The 25,381-nt window shown below is 33.8% G+C and overlaps 1 protein-coding gene across 5 annotated transcripts in view; it reads left to right on the top strand.

The window, feature by feature from the left end:
* kif1b (kinesin family member 1B) overlaps positions 1-20,733 on the top strand; it is a 101,847-nt gene extending 81,114 nt beyond the window's left edge. For 2 of the 5 annotated variants that reach the window (XM_073823209.1, XM_073823207.1), the window contains 17 exons: positions 2,619-2,819; positions 3,552-3,660; positions 4,867-4,933; positions 6,280-6,364; positions 6,519-6,624; positions 7,079-7,105; positions 12,824-12,938; positions 13,019-13,152; positions 13,581-13,642; positions 14,447-14,592; positions 14,712-14,954; positions 15,421-15,492; positions 15,615-15,715; positions 15,806-15,958; positions 16,374-16,566; positions 16,658-16,776; positions 20,505-20,733. In XM_073823209.1, coding sequence (XP_073679310.1) covers positions 2,619-2,819; positions 3,552-3,660; positions 4,867-4,933; positions 6,280-6,364; positions 6,519-6,624; positions 7,079-7,105; positions 12,824-12,938; positions 13,019-13,152; positions 13,581-13,642; positions 14,447-14,592; positions 14,712-14,954; positions 15,421-15,492; positions 15,615-15,715; positions 15,806-15,958; positions 16,374-16,566; positions 16,658-16,776; positions 20,505-20,547 — 1,976 coding nt within the window. In that variant the 3' untranslated portion in view covers positions 20,548-20,733. Of the gene's footprint in view, positions 1-2,618; positions 2,820-3,551; positions 3,661-4,866; positions 4,934-6,279; positions 6,365-6,518; positions 6,625-7,078; positions 7,106-12,823; positions 12,939-13,018; positions 13,153-13,580; positions 13,643-14,446; positions 14,593-14,711; positions 14,955-15,420; positions 15,493-15,614; positions 15,959-16,373; positions 16,567-16,657; positions 16,777-20,504 lie in introns of all 5 variants that reach the window. The other 3 variants (XM_073823212.1, XM_073823211.1, XM_073823208.1) reach the window with 2 other exon arrangements.
* The last annotated feature ends 4,648 nt before the right edge of the window (positions 20,734-25,381 follow it).

The raw sequence follows: 25,381 nt of genomic DNA, 5'->3' as shown, positions 1-25,381 counted from the left end.
CATCTCCATTTGTCTTCATAAAGAACATCACGTTCATTAAGTCAGCTTGAAGGGGCTTTAATTTCCACAAGTAACAATAAAGCAGATTCCTTTAATAATCCTCGCCCGAAGCTTGTATGCTCCTCTATCTCCTTTCTAATTATTAGTGTAATTCATTACATGATTCATTAAACAAGGAACTACCTCGCAGTTCACAATGCCGTAATCTGTAACTCTTTCACTCGATACGGTTATCTCCTCTCAAAACGGCTCCGGATCTCATTTACTCAGCAAGTCAGTTTGAAAGACGCAGCTGTCAGCCGTTCCTGTCCAGACTGTTGTATTTTTTGATAGGGAACAAATCTCCCTTCTGGACAAAAAATAAAACAGAGGCTGTATAGCCTTGAAGTGTCATCAATCCTAACGCCGTATTGATCTTCACCCCGAGCTGTCAGTCTTTTATATCGCGATATGAATCTTGAGGTGCTACAGCTCAGTTGGAGATAATTGGAAAAGCTGTACAGCTCTTTGTATAGATCGGAGATGCAAAGTGTAAAAAAAACAATAACACCTCATACAGTGCCCCCAAAAATATTTTTGGCCACTTAAATAACTAAATAAGTCCAAGACATATAATATATATATATATATAATATATATATATATATATATATATACATACATACATACATACATACATACATACATACATATATATATATAATATGTCTTGCACTTATTTAATCAAAAATACAGTAATATTGTGAAATATTATTAAGATTTAAACAAATGTTTAAATTGATTATAATTTATTCCTGTGTTAATTTTTCAGCGGTCATAACTCCAGTTTCCAGTGTCACATAATCCTTTAGAAATCATTCTAATATGCTGACTTGGTGCTCAAGAAACATTTATTATTAGCAATGTTGAAAAAATTTGTCCTGTATAATATTTTGTAAAAACACTGATACTCTTTTAGGATTCTCTGAATTCCAAAAAATATATAGGGGAGAGCGGGGCACAACCTAACACTTTTTGAATTTCGCGGTTTATGTAAATCCACGTGGGGTTCAGAGTACAATTTTTTTTATCCACGTTATTTTCACACTTGTCTAGTACAAATATATCGCTTTGTTTCATATTTACAGTGTATATGTTTTTCGTGATTTGCCTCAAAAGAAAGGAAGTGAAACGTGACAACATGCCCCATAGGTGGGGTACATTGTAACATCTGAGGGGCACGTTGTAACACGACCATATGACAACTTAAAATGTTATCTGATCGAATGAAAAAAATATACACAACAAACTAAAATATTTTGTCAGTAAAATACATGAGTTAACTTTTTCAAATGAAGTAATGACGTTTTTTCAAAAAATAAAAATGATCTAATTTTGGAGTTTGAAAATGAACACATTGCAACAATGCTTTGAACGGCCCTGATCGCAACACACAGCTGTACAGTAGTTCAAAACAATGTGGACAGATAGATGAAACACATTTAGACATTCAGAAGAACACTCCCATCCCTCCACACACAGCTCTCATAGAACACCACACACACAAATGAGCCAAAATGCTTTACATTACTTGAAATAATAACTTCTGAACATTAAACATTGATTGTCAGCCTTTATTCACCTGTTTCTTGAGGTATCTTATCGAAATCCTTAGAAGTAAATCGTGTAAACTGCACCGCTAATGTCATAGAATAGCAGAGTTTAATAACAGCGGGGAATATTGTAACACAGTGTTACAACGTTCCCCATCTGCGCGACTGGAGTTTAAAACAGGTTAGTGTCTTCTGCCGGTTTGTCAAACATTAATAAACTATCTAAACTGATAAATAACAAATTGGAGATTAAAATAATAGCAGATTTGTCTAATTTTAAATGAATATTTAAAACTGAAATGAAAAGTTTACTTCAGCCAGAAATGTACTTTTACTATGGTAAAATAAATATTCAGCGATATCTTCAAAAGGCTTTTGAATTCTTGCGCTCTTTTTTTCTCTGCATAGTGTTGCTATGGCAACTAGTAAACACCATAAATTTGGTTATGCTAGCGTGTGTGGAAATATTTAAACCACGCGTGTTACAATTAACCCCGCGTTAGTTTGTGCCCCGCTCACCCCTATATATATGCTGAAAATTCAGCATTGTATGTCAGGAATAATTGTATTTTAAAGTATATTAAAATAAAAAATAAAAACACTATTTTAAACTGCAATAATATTTCACAAAATTATTTTTTTCTCTGTATTTTTAATCAAATAAATGCATCCTTAATGAGACTAAGAAACTTTAAAAACATTAAAAATCTTACTGATCCCAAACTTATAAATGGCGTTTATAAACAAGGTTAAAGTATTTAATAAAAATATGAATTTCTTTTAGAAAATTTTTTTTACTAACCCTAAGTCGTTAAATTGTAGTCCATATTTTTATATTTTATTTTCAAAATAAATCTCAATTTCGATAACATTTTGTTATAATGCAAAGACATTCATACATTTTTAAGCATCCAAATAGTTTTTAGGGCAACTTTTCCATTTCTTACATACATTTAACTCCATCTGTGTCTCTTTCATTTCAACCCTCATTTTCCTCACTACTCTGACCTGGTGTCATCCGCCCAGACCATACACGTAAGATCGAGTTGATCAGGTACCTAATGAGCGGGTACGTGCACGGCCAAGTGTTGGACACGCTCTCGGAGCACGCCAACGCACTAGCCTCCACAGCCGTCGCCAGTCTGGAGGAAGGGGCAGAAGAACTTTCCCACTTCCCCTTTCTCCCAGTACCCAACTTTCCCGTTCTCAGAATGCCCAAACATGACGGTTGGTACAGAGCCTCAAAGGCACAGAGTAGTTTAGATGGATAGTGATTGGCTCTGTGCTGTGCTTTAATGTACCGTGACTCTAGTTTCGCCCCTTCATCCCAACCCAATGACAGAATCCCAGAGGATTTCCTTTTAAATGTAGATATTCCTGATCCTGAAGATAAACTATAAAGGCTTTTCCTTTAGCTGCTGTGTGTTTTAAGTGTCATTCTCACTTGTTTTCCCTCCCTGGTTGATCTAGCCTGCCACGACAGCTGCTTGGTGTTTCCTTTTGTGTTACTGTGAAACTATACTGCTTATTAAATCATGTTAGGTGTTTTCCATATGTTCTCTCTAGCTTCCCTCAAGAAGCTTTTTTTACTTTACAAATGACACGAGTTACACAAGTGTTTTTCTAATGTCTCTGAGCATAAGGTTTCCTGCAGCGTCCCCCAGCACCATTGTCTCCCACCTCATCGTACTGTAGAAATACAGCAGACGGCTGCAGGAAATGGAGTGCCGCCCCTCAGCTGCAGTTTTAGGAGCAAATCAGGCTGTATTGATTTTCCCGATGTAGTGTAGAATTTCTTGTAGCCAATTTTCCAAAGCCTACACAATGACCCTCCTTTAAACTGATGCTTTGTTTTCTCACATTACGTGACTCATGCTCATATTGGTTAACTGTTACGTTCAGAGATTTTTATGGATATTAATAAAACCTGGCCCTATTAATATTCTATTTTCTTTGCAGTGCCAGCCACCAAACTGAACACCATCACCAAGTCTAACCTGGGTCAGTGTGTGAGCAAGTATGACCTGCTAGCCTGGTTCGAGATCAGTGAACTGGAGCCCACTGGAGAGTAAGTGAACTGTATTTATATCTACATGCAGGCCAAACATTTTTGGTTAAAATAGTTTTACTCGGTCACACATTTAAAGGGGACCCCGAGTATTAAGAACCGTGTGACTTAATATAAAGTAAAGGATACTTACTTACTGAAATATGTAGTAGAAAACCCATGATAGATTCATGTTATTTAAAAAATCCACATTGGTTTATACATATTTTGGACTATGGGGGGCGCCATTATTTCCATGATGTAAAATGGTTGCACTCTGGGAGCTACTGGCACCAGTGTTGCCAAGTTTGTGGGTTTCCCATGGAATTGGGCTACTTTGTTGAAGCAACCTTAATAACGTGATATTTAGCCTTTGGAATAGGAATGCCCCCTAGAGTGCGATTGGGCTTTTTTTTACCGCAACACAACTCTGAAAATAAAACACTGATACAATGACCACAGCTACTGAAAGAACTTACAGGTGGTGATGGATGCAAACATTTAGGCTTAAACCAAATGGCGCACCATTGATTTTTTTTTTCCCACAAGGAGTCTAAACACTCTGGATATTGAGTAAAATCTGAGCTGAGAAACTCCTTCAGTGGCTGCGGCATCAAGACCAGTGTCAACATGTTTACATCCTGCCTGGATGGCATCTAGCGTTTCTTATCTCTGCTGTTTGTAAGCTCTTTCAGTAGCTGTGCTCTACTATAAGCCTCGAAGACATCAGGGCTGAAGTGGTGAGAACAAAGACGCAGGTCTTTAGGAAGATTTATCTGTCCACAGGCATCTTCTCATTCTATTCTTCTGTTTGTATCGCTAGGAAAAGCCCTGAAGACTTGCATCGCTTCACTTGTTGCCCTTTGACTAAAAATTACAAGCAAAAGCCATGCAAGGTGGCATCGTATCAGTATTTTATTTTTTCCTAGTTGCTTATTCCGAATTGCATTGAGGTAAAAGTAGCAACACGTAGCGACAGTAGCTCACAGAAAAAACGTTCAAAATGGTGGATTTTTTTAAAATAACGTAAATCTTTCACAGGTTTTCTGCTACATATTTTAGTAAGAGACATCAGTTACGTTATATTAAGCCAAGTCTTAACACCCAGGGTTCCCTTTAAAGAGAAGTTATACGTTTGTTCATAAATATGCTGTTTAAGTATTTCATATAAATATGTTGCTATAAAATCTGTTTGTGATTACATAAAGTGTGTGTTGTTTATTGTAGTTATATACCAGCAGTAGTAGATCACACAGGAGGTCTTCCCTGTCATGGCACGTACCTTTTGCACCAGGTATTTATTCTTTCTATTTATTTTCTAACTAATAGGAGTGTAAATATTTGCTCTTAAAATTATATGGCTACAAATTGTTCTTTTGATATTATTAACATTACCTTATTATATTAATACACTACCAGTCAAATTTTTTGAACAGTAAGATTTTAATGTTTTTAAAGAAGTCTCTTCTGCCCACCAAGTCTGCATTTATTTAATTCAAAGTACAGAAAAAAGTAGAATTCTGAAATATTTTTACTATTTAAAATAACTGAATATATTTTAAAATGTAATTGATTCCTGTGATCTAAGATACATTTTCAGCATCATTACTCGTCTACTAGTCTTTAGTGTCTTCTTTGATGAATAGAAAAATCCAGAGATCAGCATTTATCTTAAATAAAAAGCTTTTGTAACATTATACAATATACCATTAAAAAGCTTGGAATCAGTAAAAATAACATTTTATTTTTTTGGAAAAGAAATTATAGAAATGAATACTTTTATTTAGCAAGGATGCTTTAAAATTGATCAAAAGTGATGATAAAGACATTTATAATGTCTTTATAATAATGTTCTATTTCAGATAAATGTTGTTCTTCTGAACTTTCTATTCATCAAATAAACCTGAAAAAATTCTACCCAGCTGTTTTCAACATAATAATAATAATAATAATAATAATAATAATAATAATAATTATTATTATTATTATTATTATTATTATTATAAATGTTTTTGAGCAGCAAATTAGAATATTAGAATGATTTCTAAAGGATTATGTGACTAGAGTAATGATGCTAAAAATTCAGCTTTGAAATCACATTAATAAATTAGATTTTAAAATATATTCAAATAGAAAACAGTTATATTAAATAGTAAAATATTTCAAAATGTTACTGTTTTTGCTGTACTTTAAATCAAATAAATGCAGGCTTGGTGAGCATAAGAGACCTCTTTAAAAAATAAAAAAAATCTTACTGTTCAAAACTTTTGACTGGTAGTGTATTCAAAAATATGCTGTACCTACAAATATGATATACTTGAAACATACAAAAACTACAAAAACAATAGACCAGTAGAACTTGATACATAAAACAATAACAGTGAATGCATTAAATATCAGATATCATTATAGCGATTAATAATTGAATATTAAATTCTGTGATCAATGCATTAAATTTGTATAGCTCTTGTACATCATGTTGTTCTGTCTCCCCATTCTATTAATATTAAATTCTCTCTGCAGTTGCAGTCTGTAAATCTGAAGTTTAGCTTTAGGATCATGTTCACTGTCCTTAGCCAAGGACGTATAAATGATTCAAACTGAGATTGCTTTTAGTAACCTGTGTTGCTTGTGTTTTAGGGCATCCAACGTAGAATAACAGTCACTCTGATCCACGAGAAGGGCAGCGAGCTGCATTGGAAGGACGTCAGAGAGCTGGTGGTTGGTGAGTCTGATTTTGTCCTAAAATCTTAAACAGAAGAAAGAACTGCAGTTAGCACAGCTGGATTGCTGTATTGACCAATCAAAGGCCAGGACTTGAAATAACCAAGTGTATTATAAGAGCTAAAACCATCTCACGATTGTTGTGTCTGTTGTAGGTCGAATTAGAAATAAGCCTGAAGTGGATGATTCAGCTGCGGACGCAGTTCTATCTCTCAACATCATCTCAGCTAAAAACTTAAAATCTTCTCACAACTCCAGCAGGTATGTTGTGTTCGCTCTTACATTTGACAACCTGTTAAATCAAGTATTAAGTTCAATTCATCTATCTACAGTTTCTAAACAGCATAAACAGCATCTAACTGCTTAGAATTCAGGAGAGCATGTTGAATATGAGTCACTGTTGCTGTCAGTGGAAAGGGAAAAATTCTGCAGGGAGCAAGAGAGCCATCTAGTGGTGCAAAAACAAGAAACAGCAATTTAATCAACATGCACAGTGCAGCTCTATTTATTATGAAAATGTGCTTGTTGTGTTTCTTTTTAATGATGCCAGTTTGCTTTATTTTCATTTATTTCTTTTGCCCGTTTAATCCGAATGCTGCTTTTTGTCTTTTGATTTGTAAGTATTTCTGTTGCCTGACTGTTTCTGCTTGTTTTGTCTCTCTTTTTTTTGTTCTCGTCCTTTTCCTGCTGCGGTCGGACTCTTGGTTTTGCTCAGCCTTTGTATTGATAGCGATATTGCTAGGTATCAGAACCAACCATAAAGCATTTTATTATTAAAGTGCTTTATGGGACATTTTGTGATCTGTAGGTGTAGCAGTAGCAAAATTATGCATCTGTGTCAGTGTTTTTCTGCTTCTCTCTGAACTCATTCTACATGATACTATGAGTTAAGGTGAAGTATTACTGGTGAATTTACAAAAGAGATTTTATATATATATAAATGCATGTGTATACACTGCCGCTCAAAAATCTGGGATCAGTAAGATTTTTAATGCTTTTTAACAGCTTTTCTGCTCATCAAGGCTGTGTTTATTTGATTAAAAATACAGAAAAAAAATTGTAATATTGTGAAATGTTAATGCAATTTAAAATTGTGGTTTTCTATTTTAATATACTTCAAAATATAATTTATTCCTGTGATGAAAAACTGAATTTTAAGCATCATTACTCCAGTATTCAGTGTCACATGATCCTTAAGAAATCATTCTATATATAAAATAAAATAGAAAACTTTTGTAACAATAAACACCTCATTCATAGTTTGGGGTTAGTAAATTTTTTCTTTCTTTCTCTCTTTGAAAGAAATTAATACTTTTATTCAGTAAGGATGTGTTAAATTGATAAAGATTTCTATTTTGAATAAATGCTGTTCTTTCTAACTTTTTATTCATCAAAGAATCTTGAAAAGAGTATCACAGGTTCCAAAAAAATATTAAGCAGCACAACTGTTTCCAACACTGATAGTAAAATTAATAAATCAGTATATTAGAATGATTTCTGAAGGATCATGTGAGTCTGAAGACTGGAGTAATGGCTGATGAAAACTCAGCTTTGCATCACAGAAATAATTCAAGGTAATATTTCATAATATTACCTTTTTTTCCTGTATTTTTGATAAAATAAATGGGACTTTGATGAGCATAAGAGACTTTAAAAAAAAAAAAAAAAAAACATAAAAAAACTTACTGATCCCAAACGTTTTAGTGGCAGTGTATATATATAATTTTTTGTAAGTTTGGTAAGGCATATTACATTTGTAAATAAAATAAAAAAGTTTTAAAAAAATCCTTGCTTTTGATTGCATCACCTCACCTTACAATTATTAAGTAGATGAGCTTTTGCCACTACATTTCTTTAAACAAAAAAAAAAACACAATGGATGAATGTAGGTCTGACGTTACATTTGATTATACTCTGCATTCACTGTGTTACTAAATTTGGCTTGTTAGCAGTTGAAATCTGAATTGATGAGTCTAGATATAGACACAGACAAGCCTTTGTGCCTCTATGTGCCATTTAAACGCTAAATTGAGAATGAGAGAGGGAGGTGAGTGAGTGGAGAAAGAGATACAAGGATCTTTGAGGATGAGTCACCTGCACCAATCTCTTTCTGTTTCTCTCTGTCTCAATGTCTGTTCATATAAATCGTACGCCTTTGCTTATAGTCATTACTGTGCTGTAGTCCTGAGCAGGGCTTAAAAACGGAAAAAAAATCCATTCGGTTCACTCCGAGCAGAATCGATATTATAACGTTTCTGTTCTTGCGTTCCTCATTAAACAATACGTTCCGAGAACGGTTTTCTAGAAAAAATACCGGTTAATAACGTTATTTTATTACACAGCACGATAGATAGATAGATAGATAGATAGATAGATAGATAGATAGATAGATAGATAGATAGATAGATAGATAGATAGATAGATAGATAGTGTGTGCCTTTTAATAACATGTTTGGCATTATGTTTACAAATGATTAAACCAAATTCCGTGTTCGTGTCATTTGAACTTCTTGTCTTTAAAACCGAAAGTAAACGAGTTCACAACCAGGGTTTGAAAATTAGCGCGGTCCGAAGTAAGGTGTTAAAAAAATTGTGCTATATTAACACCCTCAAATGCACTACATATAGCCAAAGTCCTTTTAAGAATGGTAAAATGGTAAGATGGTATTCTATAGTCTTTGTCTGATATAGCCTAGCGTCAGAAGATTTTTTTTATGAAAGTACAATGTTGCCAGATATTGCTACGAAAAACAAGCAATTACAAAAAGAGAGAAAAAGATATCCGAAATAAGTTCAAAGCTTGTGTTTTTTAAACAAGATTAATATATCAGTAACACTAACGTTCAACTTCCCACTTTATAAACGTCCCAAAGTGTCACTAAATTGGAAAAATACACGTATAATAGGTGGATCTGGCAACAAACGGAGGCTGCACACGCGCTCTCACTCAACGCGCTCTCAAGCCCCGTTCACTGCGCTAGCTTCTCGCATCAACATGAATTGCAAACACTCGTGTGATATGAGGTGGTTTAAACGGCTTAATAATCATTCAGAGAGCTTGGCATTTTATTTTTGAATATACAAAAATGACCAATGGCCGGACCTCGGTGACCTCAGCTGGCTAAGGCCGTGCCTGGAAACGCGTTACAAATGAGCAAATCATTTTTTTAAAACAATTTTCTTGTTTGATAATACTATAGCGAAATAAGCCCCTTCAAGACCATCCGCTTCACATTCTGACCACACGGCTTAATCTGCGATAAAAACCTGTTGATTTAATTATTCTTTACCTAATATACATAGCCTATTATAGGCTATTTTCACTCAAACAAAAGAGAACTTAAAACAATAGACAATTTTAACTACAAGTTTTAATTAGGCTACAATAACTTAAACCTAAACATGCCTTTGCACATGAAACAGTCAGGTGCTTGGTAACCTTAAGCTCGTCGCATCAGAAAGGGCTCTGCTTATGACGTCTGCTTCGCGGGCATTTCACGGTGTATGTATGCGTCACCGTCGCATTTGCGCACACAATTTGAATTCATGTTTTTGGTCTGCCAAATTGATATAATAAAGAGAACGATAAAAATACCGTTATTAACCGGTTAATTTGGAATTTCTGTTTCTGTTTCTGTTCAGAACGATTAAAATTGATTTTGTTTTCGTTTTTGTTCCTGTTCCTGTTTAATGTCATTTGTTTTCGTTTTTCGTTTTCGTTCCTTAAACCGGTTCAGAGCCCTGGTCCTGAGTCACACACACGCACACGGCTTCCTCACAGTCTGCTTCAGCTCACACCAGATCACTAATAATGTAGCACCTGTCAACACTCTTGTGTTGTGTTCATCACTATGTGACACATCAACAAACTATTTAGGCAGAGATCTCCCAGCACCTTGTGATACAGCTGCCATTACACCTATTGTTTTTCACAGTGTTAGAGGAGATTGCCTGTCCATTAGCACCATCTGTTAGTTGAAAGTTTGTAGGCAGCATAAGTCATGTATTTACTCTGGTAGCCCGATGCTGTGATATGTGCACTTTAAAGTCAGCATGAAATCAATATTGCTTAATTAAGGTAAAATTTAAATGTGTTCATTTTAATAATCTTTCAGGTACTCTACTGTTTAAAAGTTTGGGGTCTGTAAGATCTTTTTTCTTTTATGTTCACCAAGGCTGGACTTATTTGATCAGAAATGCAGTAAAAATTGTAATATTGTAAAAAATTATTTCAATTTAAAAGCACTGTTTTCTATTGAAATATATTTTAAACTGAATTTATTCCTGTGATGCAAATGTGAGTTTTCAGCCGTCATTACTCAGTCTTCAGTATCAAATGATCCTTCAGAAATCATTCTTATTTGCTGATTTGCAAGAAACATTTCTTATTATTACAAATGTTGAAAACATTTTAATATTTTTGAAAAAACATGATAGATTTCCTCAAGATTCTGTGATTAATAGAAAGTTTATAAGATCACCATTTATTTAAAATATTTTTTTTTTAAATGCCTTGCTGTCACACATGACTGTTTTAGTGTATCTTAGCTAAACACAAGTATGGATTTCCACTAGTGAATAAAAAATAAAAAAGGTTATTGCGACTTTTTATCTCACAATTCTGACGTTTTTCCTCAGAAGTGTGATACAAACTCGCAATTCTGACTTTTTTCTCAGAACTGTGAGATATAAACTCGCATTTGTAGGCTATGAAGTCAGAATTTCAAGATAAAAACTAACAATTCTGACTTTTTTTTTTTTTTTTTTTAGAACTGCATTATATAAACACAATTGTGAGTTATAAAGTCAGAATTGTGAGATAAAAACTAAAAACTTGACTTACGTTCAGAGAATTGCAAATTTATATCTGACAATTCTGACTTAACTCGCAATTTAAATTTGCAATTCTGAGAAAAAAGGTACTATTGCGAGATATAAACTTGCAATTCTGAGAAAAAAAAGAACAGTTAAGAGATAAACTCGCTATTCTGAGAAAAAGTCATAATTGTTTGTATCACTCAATTATTTGAAAAATAGCCACAATTGTGAGATAAACACTAACAAATCTGTGAAAAAAACATCACATTTTCGAGTTTGTATCATGCAATTATGAGAAAAATAGCCATAATTGCGAGATATAAACTAGCAACTCTGTAAAAAAAGTCACAATTATAAGGTATAAACTTGGAATTGTGAGAAATCTGTTAGAATTGCAAGTTTGTATTACTCAATTATGAGAAAAATAGCCACAATTGCAAGATATAAACTTTGTTTGTATCATGCAGTTATGAGATAAATAGCCGTAATTGTGAGATAAACACTAGCAAATCTGTGAGAAAACGTAACAATTGCAAGTTTGTATCATGCAATTATGAGAAAAATAGCCATAATTGTGAGATATAAACTCGCAATTCTGTAAAAAAAAAAAAGAAAAGAAAAAAAGGTCGCAATTATGAGATATAAATTTGGAATTGTGAGAAAAAAGTCACAATTGCAAGTTTGTATCACTCAGTTCTAAGAAAAATAGCCACAATTGCAAGATATAAACTCACAAATCTGTGAAGTCACAATTGCGAGTTTGTATCATGCAGTTATGAGATAAATAGCCATAATTGTGAGATATAAACTCACAATTCTGAAAAAAAAAACTGACAATTGCGAGTTTGTATCACTCAATTTTGAAAAAATAAATAGCCGCAATTGCAAGATATAAACTTACAATTCTGAGAAAAAAGTCAGAATTACGAGTTTGTATCATGCAATCCTGAAAAAAAAGCCACAATTGTGAAGATATAAACTCGCAAATCTGTGAAAAAATATCACAATTGCAAGTTTGTATCATGCAATTATGAGAAAAATAGCCATAATTGCGAGATATAAAACTCGCAATTCTGTAAAAAAAAAAGTCAGTTATGAGATATAAACTTGAAATTGTGAGAAAAATGTCAGAATTGCGAGTTTGTATAATACACTCTTGAGAAAAAAGCCACAATTGCGAGATATAAACTTGCAATTCTGAGAAAAAAAGAACAGTTGAGAGAGATAAACTTGCAATTCTGACTTTTTTCTCACAATTTCATTGTTACAAAAAAGTCACAATTGCAAGAAGAACATTTTTTATTCAGTGGTGGAGTCGGTTCCATATAAAAGTATCAGTTTGTTTAACAAGAAAAAAAATGGTTATTGACCCTAAACGTTTTAAACGGTTGTGTAACTTCACGATCCAGTCAATTCTTCTTCTGACTGAATATTATTTCTCTCAGAAATCTTATTACAAAACTAAAATGAGTTGTGAATGTCATTTCATGTTGTCTTTAAGCACATCCACACTCAAACACATGCATAAATAATAGTGTACAGCGCAATTAATCACTTCAGCACCAGTAGATATCTAAAGCATCCTTCCATGATTTCATATTTTTTCTAAAGCCTAATATTGAATGTGTTTCTTCCCGTTCAGGACGTTCTACCGGTTCGAGGCCGTCTGGGACAGCTCCCTGCACAACTCTCTCCTACTGAACCGTGTCACTCCCTACGGAGAGAAGATTTACATGACCCTGTCAGCCTATCTGGAGGTCAGCCTCAACGACTAGTTCTTTAGAAAGTGGTTTTACAATATCTAGTATTTACATGTGTGCTAACCACTCTCCTGCAGCTTGATCACTGCATCCAGCCTGCCATTATTACCAAGGACATCTGCATGGTCTTCTACTCCAGAGATGCTAAGATCTCTCCTCCACGCTCCCTGAGGAACCTCTTCGGCAGTGGTTACTCCAAAACCCCTGATTGGTAAAAAAAAAAAAAAAAAAAAGTCTCTTTTACCACAAAAAATGTCAAATGTGTCTGAATGTTAATATACATTAAATACTTTTAGGACATGCTATACTCCATCGCTCCATCGTAAACTATTTTAAATAGCATTTTAGCAAGTCTTTTCAAATCTGGCCTCATATTAGGCCATGGAATATTTGCAATGTTAAATTAATTTCTTATACTGTAGGTCCATTTAAAATAATTAGTGAAGATAACGTGATTAAAAATGTTGAAAATTAAATTTCAGGACTCACTCTATTAAACATTCATATAAATTTTATATTCATATTCATCTTATGCATCAACTGTCTCAGAATGTGAGTCCTCTCCAAAAATGTGCTTTTTGTTCAAAAATGTAAGTAAAGACATTTTGTTAACAGTGTTTTCTGATGTTTCCATTACAGTAATAAGGTGACTGGAATCTATGAGCTTAGTTTGTGCAAAATAGCTGACACAGGAAGCCCAGGTAAGATATTTCTGAAAATACTAACTCAATTTTTACTGAAAAACTAAAGTAAAAGTAAAATTTTGAAATATCTTTACTATTTAAAATATCTGTTTTCTATTTGAATATATTTTAATGTCATTTGTTCCTGTGATTTCAAAGCTGAACTTTTATCATCATTTTTTTTAGCATCACATGATCCTTCAGAAAGCATTCTAATATTTCCTGCTCAAAAAACATTATTATATTAAAAAACAGCTGAGTAGATTTTTTTTTTCATTTTAGAATTGATCATAATTTTTTATCAATTTAAAGCATCCTTGCTAAATAAAAGTATTAATATCTATAATTTCTTAATATCTATAGCTGACTCCAAGCTTTTGAATGGTATAGTGTATAATGTTACAAAAGCTTTTTATTTTAGATAAATGCTGATCATTTGATCTTTCTATTCATCAAACAATCCTGAAAAAATGTACTCAACTGTTTTAAATATTGATAATGATAATAATAAAAATAAATGTTTCTTGAACAGCAAATCAGCATATTAGAATGATTTCTGAAGACTGGAGTAATGATGCTGAAAATTTAGCTTTGATCACAGGAATAAATTACATTTTAAAATATATTCAAATAGAAAGCAGTTATTTTAAATGGTACAAATATTTCAAAATTGTACTATTTTTGCTGTACTTTTTTTTTTAAATCTGGTTTTAGCAAAAATGTATAAAATTTATGTTTTTCCAGTTTAGCCTGTGTAATGTTAGCAATTTTGCATATATGATATATATGATATATTGGGCCTGCTATATTGATATATTTCAGGTATGCAGCGACGGAGACGGAAGGTTCTGGATACATCTGTGGCGTATGTGCGTGGAGAGGAAAACCTGGCAGGCTGGAGACCCAGAGGAGACAGTCTGATCCTAGAGCACCAGTGGGAGCTGGAGAAACTTGAGCAACTGCATGAGGTGAGGACCGAAGACAAAAGCTCATGATTGAGCACTGCTTGTGTTCATCCTCATAAGAAAATCTGACAGAGAGTGGTGATCTCCAGACAGACCCTGATATCCATTTCTATCCTTGTCAGGTGGAAAAGACACGTCACCTGCTGCTGCTCCGTGAGAAACTGGGTGAGACAGCTCCACCCAAATCCCTGAGCGACTCTCTATCTCCCAGTCTGAGCAGTGGCACCCTTAGCACCTCCACCAGCATCTCCTCCCAGATCTCCTCCACCACCTTTGAGAGCGCCATCACGCCCAGTGAGAGCAGCGGATACGACTCCACAGACATCGAGAGCTTGGTAGACCGTGAGAAGGAGCTGGCCACTAAGGTGAGGAACCATTTAAGTACTAGAAATCTGATATTAGGTTCGTAAACAGATGGTTCAACCAAAAATAAAAAAATCTGTCATTAATTACTCTCCCTCATGTCGTTCCAAACCCGTAAGACCTGTGTTCACCTTCAAAACAAATTAAGATATTTTTGATGAAATCAGAGAGCTTTCTGATCAGCCATAGACAGTAAAGGTCCTACCACAATCAAGGCCCAGAAAGGTAGCAACAATTCAACTATAATTTTACGAAGCTACAAAGCTTTGGGTTCCATCAAAAATATATTAATTTGTGTTCCGAACATGAATAAGGGTTTGGAATGACATGAGGGGGAATAATTATTGAGAGAATATTCATTTTTGGGTGAGCCATCCCTTTAAATACTGTGTGCCATTTAAAGTCAAAAAGGAGATATTTCTATTTGATATTTTTTTTATTTTCATAAAATGTGTGTGTTTATTGCAGTGCCTCCGTCTCCTGACACACACTTTCAACAGTGAATACAACCAGATGTGCAACAGCATCAGTGACTGCAAGGTAATCTGGACCTGAACTGTGAAAACCAACCAGTTTTGTATGAATTGGAGTACATACGCTTGAATCAATTAATGAATTAAAAAAAAAAAAAAAAAAAAAAAACTGTTTTCTGTTTCTTTCAGTTGTCGGATATCTCTCCTATGGGCCGTGATCCATCGGTCACCAGTTTCAGCAGTGCTACTCTCACACCCTCCTCCACCTGCCCCTCTCTGTCAGACTCTCGGTACGATTCAGATGTAAAATCACAAATGATAGGCTCAAAATATAGTCCTCTAAAATTTGAGTATCCTAAAACATCATCTGTCTTGTCCAGAACCCCTGAAGCTAACTCCCGTGCCACCAGCCCCTCATGCTCAGACTATGAGAACTTCCCCATGGTGCCCATTCTGGAAACCTCCTACCTGGCCCGCGCCGGAAAACATGAGTTCCTCAACCTTGTGCCTGATATTGAGGAAATGAGACCTGGGTACGAGTTTTTATCGGGATGAATTTGAACACTGAAAGGGAAATTTACCCCAAAATTACTCACCCTCATATCGTTCCAAACACTTAAGACCTTTTAAGATATTTGTAATAAGGTTCAAGAGCTTTCTGACCCTCCATAAACAGGATCCATGGTCAAGACACATAAACATAGTACATCATTAAAAAGGTCCATGTGACATTTAACCGTAATTTTGTGTAGCTATGATAATACTTTTTGTGCACAAAGAAAATATTAGTGTGAGTAATTATTGACAAAATTTTCATTTTTGAGTGAAATATTCCTTTAAATCATTCATTTAAGCTGTTTTGTGTGGCAGGTTTTCTCAAATGGGGTAGCAGAGATGTTGTTATTACAGTAATATGCTAGACTGATGTGTCCTCCTGTGTTCATTCAGATCTGTGGTATCAAAGAAGGGATTCCTCAGTTTCATGGAGCCCCGCTCCAACTCCTGGGTGAAGCACTTTGTGGTGGTTCGTCGGCCATACGTGTTCATCTACAACAATGACAAGGACCCAGTCGAGAGGGGAGTGTTGAATTTATCCACTGCCCAGGTGGAATACAGTGAAGACCAGCAGGCCATGCTCAAGGTAAAGCTTCACCCGCTATGTGGAAATCAACTGTTTTTCCTGTTAAATATGTTGGTTGAATGCCTAAATGTTGCTGTTTGATGGCTTGCAGACACCTAATACATTCGCCGTGTGCACCAAGCACAGAGGGATCCTCCTCCAGGCCAACAACGACAAAGACATGAATGACTGGCTGTACGCCTTTAACCCACTGCTAGCAGGAACGATAAGGTACATTCCAACCCAGAAACTTTTTTTTTTGATTACCTAGAATTAACCTAGTCTAGTCTGGACCAAACCTGGAACACAAATTAAGATACTTTTGATGAAATCCGAGAGCTTTCTGACCCTCCATAAACCGCAATGTGACTACCATGTTCAAGGCCCAGGAAGGTAGTAGGGACATTGATAAACAAACGACTGTATTTTAGTGCCATGTTAACAACAACAAAAAAAAAGATTAAAGTCGTAATATTTTGAGAATAAAGTCAAAATATTTAAAGCAAAAAACAAAACAAAAACAAAGCTTATTGCTATTATTGGGTGGCTGGCGCACTACAAATAGGCTTAATGAATGCAATTTCATTGCTACAATTTAATTCTCGCAATTTTTATTTCATTCTCGAAATGGTCAGACTTTATTCTCAAAGTTTATTTTTAACAATCAATTTTTTTTATTAATTTTTGAAACATTTTGAGTTTATTATCTGAATTTCGACTTCATTCTCAAAACATTTCGACTTCATTCTCAAAACATTTCGACTTTATTCTCAGAATTTTGACTTTATTCTTAGAATTTCTACTTTATTCTCAAAACATTTCGACTTCATTCTCAAAACATTTCGACTTTATTCTCGGAATTTTGACTTTATTCTTAGAATTTCTACTTTATTCTCGGAATTTCGACATTATTCTCAAAACATTTCGACTTTATTCTCGGAACTTCGACATTATTCTCAAAACATTTCGACTTTATTCTCGGAATTTCGACTTTATTCTCAAAACATTTCGACTTTATTCTCGGAATTTCGACTTTATTCTGAAAACATTTCGACTTTATTCTCTGAATTTCGACTTTATTCTCAAAACATTTCGACTTTATTCTCTGAATTTCGACATTATTCTCAAAACATTTCGACTTTATTCTCAAAACATTTCGACTTTATTCTCAAAACATTTCGACTTTATTCTCAAAACATTTCGACTTTATTCTCAGAATTTCAACTTTATTCTCGGAATTTTGACTTTGTTCTCAAAACCTTTCAACTTCATTCTCAAAACATTTAGACTTTATTCTCGGAATTTCGACTTTATTCTCAAAACATTGCGACTTTATTCTCGGAATTTCGACCTTATTCTCTTTTATTCTCGAAACATTTTGATTTTATTCTCGAAACATTTCGATTTTATTCTCGAAACATTTCGACTTTATTCTCAAAACATTTCGACTTTATTCTCAGAATTTTGACTTTGTTCTCAAAACCTTTCAACTTCATTCTCAAAACATTTCGACTTTATTCTCGGAATTTCGACATTATTCTCAAAACATTTCGACTTTATTCTCGGAATTTCGACTTTATTCTCAAAACATTGCGACTTTATTCTCGGAATTTCGACTTTATTCTGAAAACATTTCGACTTTATTCTCGGAATTTCGACTTTATTCTCAAAACATTTCGACTTTATTCTCGGAATTTCGACTTTATTCTCAAAACATTTCGACTTTATTCTCGGAATTTCGACTTTATTCTCAAAACATTTCGACTTTATTCTCGGAATTTCGACTTTATTCTGAAAACATTTCGACTTTATTCTCGGAATTTCGACTTTATTCTCAAAACATTTCGACTTTATTCTCTGAATTTCGACATTATTCTCAAAACATTTCGACTTTATTCTCAAAACATTTCGACTTTATTCTCAAAACATTTCGACTTTATTCTCAGAATTTCAACTTTATTCTCGGAACATTTTGACTTTGTTCTCAAAACCTTTCAACTTCATTCTCAAAACATTTAGACTTTATTCTCGGAATTTCGACTTTATTCTCAAAACATTGCGACTTTATTCTCGGAATTTCGACTTTATTCTCAAAACATTTCAACTTTATTCTCGGAATTTCGACCTTATTCTCTTTTATTCTCGAAACATTTTGATTTTATTCTCGAAACATTTCGATTTTATTCTCGAAACATTTCGACTTTATTCTCAAAACATTTCGACTTTATTCTCAGAATTTTGACTTTGTTCTCAAAACCTTTCAACTTCATTCTCAAAACATTTCGACTTTATTCTCGGAATTTCGACATTATTCTCAAAACATTTCGACTTTATTCTCGGAATTTCGACTTTATTCTCAAAACATTGCGACTTTATTCTCGGAATTTCGACTTTATTCTGAAAACATTTCGACTTTATTCTCGGAATTTCGACTTTATTCTCAAAACATTTCGACTTTATTCTCGGAATTTCGACTTTATTCTCAAAACATTTCGACTTTATTCTCGGAATTTCGACTTTATTCTCAAAACATTTCGACTTTATTCTCGGAATTTCGACTTTATTCTGAAAACATTTCGACTTTATTCTCGGAATTTCGACTTTATTCTCAAAACATTTCGACTTTATTCTCTGAATTTCGACATTATTCTCAAAACATTTCGACTTTATTCTCAAAACATTTCGACTTTATTCTCAAAACATTTCGACTTTATTCTCAGAATTTCAACTTTATTCTCGGAACATTTTGACTTTGTTCTCAAAACCTTTCAACTTCATTCTCAAAACATTTAGACTTTATTCTCGGAATTTCGACTTTATTCTCAAAACATTGCGACTTTATTCTCGGAATTTCGACTTTATTCTCAAAACATTGCGACTTTATTCTCGGAATTTCGACTTTATTCTCAAAACATTTCAACTTTATTCTCGGAATTTCGACCTTATTCTCTTTTATTCTCGAAACATTTTGATTTTATTCTCGAAACATTTCGATTTTATTCTCGAAACATTTCGACTTTATTCTCAAAACATTTCGACTTTATTCTCAGAATTTCAACTTTATTCTCGGAATTTTGACTTTGTTCTCAAAACCTTTCAACTTCATTCTCAAAACATTTCGACTTTATTCTCGGAATTTCGACTTTATTCTCAAAACATTGCGACTTTATTCTCGGAATTTCGACTTTATTCTCAAAACATTGCGACTTTATTCTCGGAATTTCGACTTTATTCTCAAAACATTGCGACTTTATTCTCGGAATTTCGACTTTATTCTCAAAACATTGCGACTTTATTCTCGGAATTTCGACTTTATTCTCAAAACATTGCGACTTTATTCTCGGAATTTCGACTTTATTCTCAAAACATTTCGACTTTATTCTCGGAATTTCGACTTTATTCTCAAAACATTTCGACTTTATTCTCGGAATTTCGACTTTATTCTCAAAACATTGCGACTTTATTCTCGGAATTTCGACTTTATTCTCAAAACATTGCGACTTTATTCTCGGAATTTCGACTTTATTCTCAAAACATTGCGACTTTATTCTCGGAATTTCGACTTTATTCTCAAAACATTGCGACTTTATTCTCGGAATTTCGACTTTATTCTCAAAACATTTCAACTTTATTCTCGGAATTTCGACCTTATTCTCTTTTATTCTCGAAACATTTTGATTTTATTCTCGAAACATTTCAACTTTATTCTCGAAACACTTTAACTTTATTCTCGAAACATTTCAACTTTATTCTCGAAACACTTTAACTTTATTCTCAAAACATTTCAACTTTATTCTTGTAATATTTCAACCTTATTCTCGTGATTTCAACTTTATTCTCATAATTTCGACTTTTAATCATGTCATTTTCATTTTTTATTTTTTAACATGACACTAAAATGTCGCCGTATTCCTCAAAAAGTTCACTGATAACTTGTCTCTTTCTGTGTTTTCCTACAGGTCAAAGCTGGCGAGGAGACGGTCCAGTCTGATGAAGAACTGAACGAGCGTGCACACGCACAGAAATAGTGCTCATTTCTCTCTGTCTACCTTTACAACGTACCGAGTGTGTTAACACTTCTAAATCTTTGTGGTTCTTGACGGTTTCTCTTGTATGTAGACCTGTGGCTCTGTTCTCCTCTCCAGCAAATGAACTTTCAGTTCCTAAACACCAACTGTCCCCTACCTCCCTCCTTTTTCTCCCCCTCCTCCCCCTCCTCCTCCTCTCCTCTCTATTGTGTTATTGATTGGAATTATTCTGTCTTCAGTTTTGTTCTTTGTCATAACTGAACCTCCTTCAAGTAGCATGTTGTAATAGTCTATTTGTGTGTGCACGAATCTTCAGAGCAGGTTCTGCTTTCTCTTGAGTTACTCTCGTCTGTAAACATCATCCTTACAGTGTTGTCTGCCAGGAACATCGTACCCTCAGGAGAAAGTTGGTTTGAGTAAAAAATAAATATATTAGTAATAATGAAAAAAATATATATATAAAATATCACGTATTTAATAATAACAAAATCAACTTTCTCTAAAAGAAAATATACAAAACAGCTTTGCTCCAGATATTGCTAAAAAAAAGATTTTTAAATGGACCAAAGCACTTGAAGATGCTTAATTTTCTAAACAAGACAGAAATTGACCCTTAACTGAATGTTACTGCAGTATTGGCTTAATGGATTTGCTAAATCACAGCAAGCTGTGATTGTCAGAACGTTGACCATGTACATACAGCCGTTTTCTTCACCCAGCCTGTTGCAATGTATTTGCTTGACATTAATTCCACATATCAAGGACATAAAACCTACCATTAGCAAAGTACAGTATGTAATCATATGACATATAATACCAGGGAAAGAAAATGAAGATGGTGATGATCTCTCACATATCTCTCTTTCGGTAGCCTACAGGAGTATTCTGCTCAATTTAAACAATTTCCTCAGTAGATTAGGTAAAAAAAAATGGTGCAAAAGAATTACCTTTACACAGAACAACTGACCGAATGAATCCATTTGTACATAACGTTCAGGATTACTGTGCTTAACGCTACTCATTATGAGACATGATGCATTATGGGTTACTGTACTTGTTACTGTATTACTGAAAGACCATTTTCAGGGCTGCTTTAGCAAGAAAAGATCTATTGAGAGACCAAACGGTTGAGTGAGATATTAATTTAATAGTTTACAGTTACGAAATGAAGGATTGAATATTTGTGTGGTTTATTTTTGCTGTCAGCAGGATCCTTAAACCAGCCTTTATTCCCCTTGAGAATGAGCAGAATCACTTTTTAATATTATTGAACATTTACCATGTATCTATAAAAGCCAGTTTCTGCCACTAAATAAAACATAAATGTATTGCGACTTTTTATCTCACAATTCGGACTTTCTTTTAATCAGTATTGCTGAACTGTGAGATATATGATGATATAAACTCACAATTGCGAGTTGTAAAGTTAGAATTACATGATATAAACTCAAAATTGCAAGAAATAAAGACTTTTTTCTTGCAATTGCGAGTTTATATCTCGCAATTTATTTTTTCTCAAAATTGTAAGATATAAACTCGCAATTGCGAGTTATAAAGTCCAATTTTGAGGGGGAAAAAGACTGTTCTCAGAATTTTTATCTCACAATTCTGACTTAATTTGTAATTGCGAGTTTATTTCTCAGAATCATGACTTTATTTCTCAGAATTGCAACTTTATTTCTTAGAATTGTGAGTTTTTCTCGCAATTTATTTCTCAGTTCTCAAAGTTTATTTCTCAGAATTGTGACTTTATTTCTCAGAATCATGACTTCGTTTCTCAGAATTGGAGTTTATGTCTCGCAATTTTGACTTTATAATTCGCAATTGTGAGTTTATATCACTCAATTCTAAGAAAAAAGTTAGAATTGCAGGTTTATATCTTGTAATTTCAACCAGATTTCATGGCAGTTCGTACATATTTTACAAGGTGGCTAATTTAAATTGTACGTATTTTACGAGTTCCCCAATCCGCCACTAAAGCTACACATCACTGCGGTCTAGACAAATCGTACAAAATCGTACGAATGAGGTTGTACGAATTTGTACAAATTAGCCACCTCGTAAAATATGAGATAGCGGTGGCAATTCTGACTTTATAACTCGCAATTTTGAGTTTGTATCACACAATTCTGACTTAATTTCTCAAAACTGCATATTTATATCTTAAAATTGTGACTTTACAACTCACAGTTGTGAATTTATATCTCAGTTTCTCAAAATTGCGAGAAAAAAGTCAGAATTGTGAGAGAAAAAGTCGCAATTACTTTTTTCTTTTTTTTATTCAGTGGTGGAAAAAGGCTTCCACATGTATCTCTACTGATTATCTTAACTTATTTTTATTAACATGTTATCAGTGTTTTACATTATACGACGGAAGACAAGAAGGGCACTTTTCCTCATTTTTATTCAGCTGTTGTTCTTCACTTATTTGAACTGACCAAGTTTGACCACTAAAACAGTTTCATCACTGTCGGTAGAAATTGGGCCATTTATGCAGTTCATTGCAGTGCAGTGTGCATCTGCAGTGAAGAAAAAGGGATGGTAGTGTTCTGCTTTTTAATGGTTTTGTTTTGAAATCTTTGCTCTGTGCGTTTGAAGACATGCAGTCAAGACACAAATGCTGAAGTTTGCAGTGATCTAGGCGAATTTGAGCACATAACAGTCCTCTGGCCAGACAACCAGCAGGAATTACTGTTGCACTGTCAGACTGATCACCGTCAATCCTTATGAAGTCAATTCTTGCTGCTCACCATAGACTGCATTTTTTCTTATTGGAGCGCTTTAGCGCATTTTCACAGGAAACGCATGAAAATGGCTCGGAAAGTCAAGTCCTTGGGTCAACCAGCCTTTAGGCCTCATCTGAGCCATTTGATTGTTACAGCATCTGTGAAAATGTTCAAATTGAATATTCAGATTCGGCACATAGTGTTAGTGAAGATTAGCGTTTATCTAATTACGTGACAAGTTTTTGACAGAGCAAAGGTTTTTGCCTTTTTTTTTTTTTTTTTTACCATCTTTGTTGAGTGGCTTGGTTGACTAATATTATATTCATAATGAATTTCATTAACTGTATTTATTGTTTTGCAATGTATATATTAGTTTGCAGCTCTTTGCACATGTGTTTATACAACTAACGACAGAACAAATAAAGCTTGAACAATGTTTTGGTTGTTTTCTCAAATGGAAACCAAATGGTTTTTGGTTGTTTTGTTTTCCTCATTGAAGTGGACTTTGAATGTACCTTGCGTTTCACTTAAAATTTACAGATGAAAGAAGAAGAATATCTTAATTAGCGACTGACATTTTGCTGTGCTTCTTATTTCTTGAAGAATCTGAGCATGTTACAAGGGCACTTTTTCACATTTAATCTAGATATGAGGGCAGAGTTATGATGAGGCCTGTTCATTTTGATTTCTAACATCAGGGATTATATTTTCTTGGAAGTATAACATGTTTTGCTTTACCTTTTTGTTTTTTGTTCTCACTCATGCATTTTTTTCTCATGCTGCCTCTGAAGCAACCCTGGCATTACTGTATCACCCCATCAGATGAGATGAACATCATTCCCTGTCATTGTGATGAAACAACAGAAAACAGTTCAGCCGTGGCATTAACACTGTACATTATTTGTCAGATTGGCTTCATTTTCATACTTATTTTGTAAATATTTCATGTTGTATCGAACTTGGATTAAAATGTAAATATGTCTCCTGTATTTGTAATAATTATAATCCATTCGCTGTATAGCCTAGACGTGTAATGCATATATCTTAATTCTGTGTATGGTAATCTTGCACCATTGACCTGTTTAGTGAATGAGGTAAAAATAAAATTACAACCAGTGCATTAGACGAAGAACTGATCTTGTTGTCTTTCTTTCTCTTTTATCTTACCTACACTAAAGCTGGTTATTGTCTTCCAAAGGCTGTTTAGTTAAAGTGACATTTTGCTAGTTATTTTTCATATAATATTACATTATTTGACTTCCTAAATTGTAATGCCACACTAACTTGTTTGTTTACTTATTTTTAATTGTTGGTTTTATTAAATATTTTAACCTTTTGGCAAAAGCATCTAACTATGGAAGCCCGTTTCCGCCACTGAATAAAAAATTAATCAAAAGGTAATTGCGACTTTTTATCTCACAATTTCTTGCAATTGCGAATATACATCTCGGAATTCTGACATTTTCTCAGAATTGTGGGATATAAAGTCGCAATTATGACTTTTTCTCAGAATTGTTTGATATAAACTCGCAATTGCGAGTTATAAAGTCAGAATTCTGAGAAATATCAGAACGGTGAGATAAATATTGAGTTTTTTTCTCGGAATTGTGGGTTTATATCTTGAAATAATTACTTTTTCTCAGAATTTTAAGTTTATATCTTGCAATTACGAGTTAAGTCAGAATTAAGATACAAACTTGCAATTTTGAGAACATATCAGTCTTTTTTCTGATCTTTATAACTGGCAACTGCAAGTTTATATCTCACAACTCTGAGAAAAAATTCACTATTTTGAGATATAAACTCGCAATTCTGAGAAAAAAAATATCTTGCAGTTCTGACTTTATTTCTCAGAATTGTGACTTCATGTCTCGCAATTCTGACTTTATAACTTGTCATTCTGATTGGAAAAGTCAGAATTGTGAGATATAAACTTACATTTGCTAGAGAAAAAAAGTCAGAATTCAGAGTTTTTACCTTTTTTTTTTATTAAGTGGTGGAAACGGGCTTCCATATCTAACAAATACTAACCACTGAGTTGAGTAGAGTACCTAAAATACCACATTTGATATAAAATTAATA

This window comes from Garra rufa, chromosome 18 (assembly GCF_049309525.1).
Source record: "Garra rufa chromosome 18, GarRuf1.0, whole genome shotgun sequence".
Classification (NCBI taxonomy): Eukaryota; Metazoa; Chordata; class Actinopteri; order Cypriniformes; family Cyprinidae; genus Garra; species Garra rufa.
This window is presented reverse-complemented; position numbering and strand designations above follow the sequence as displayed.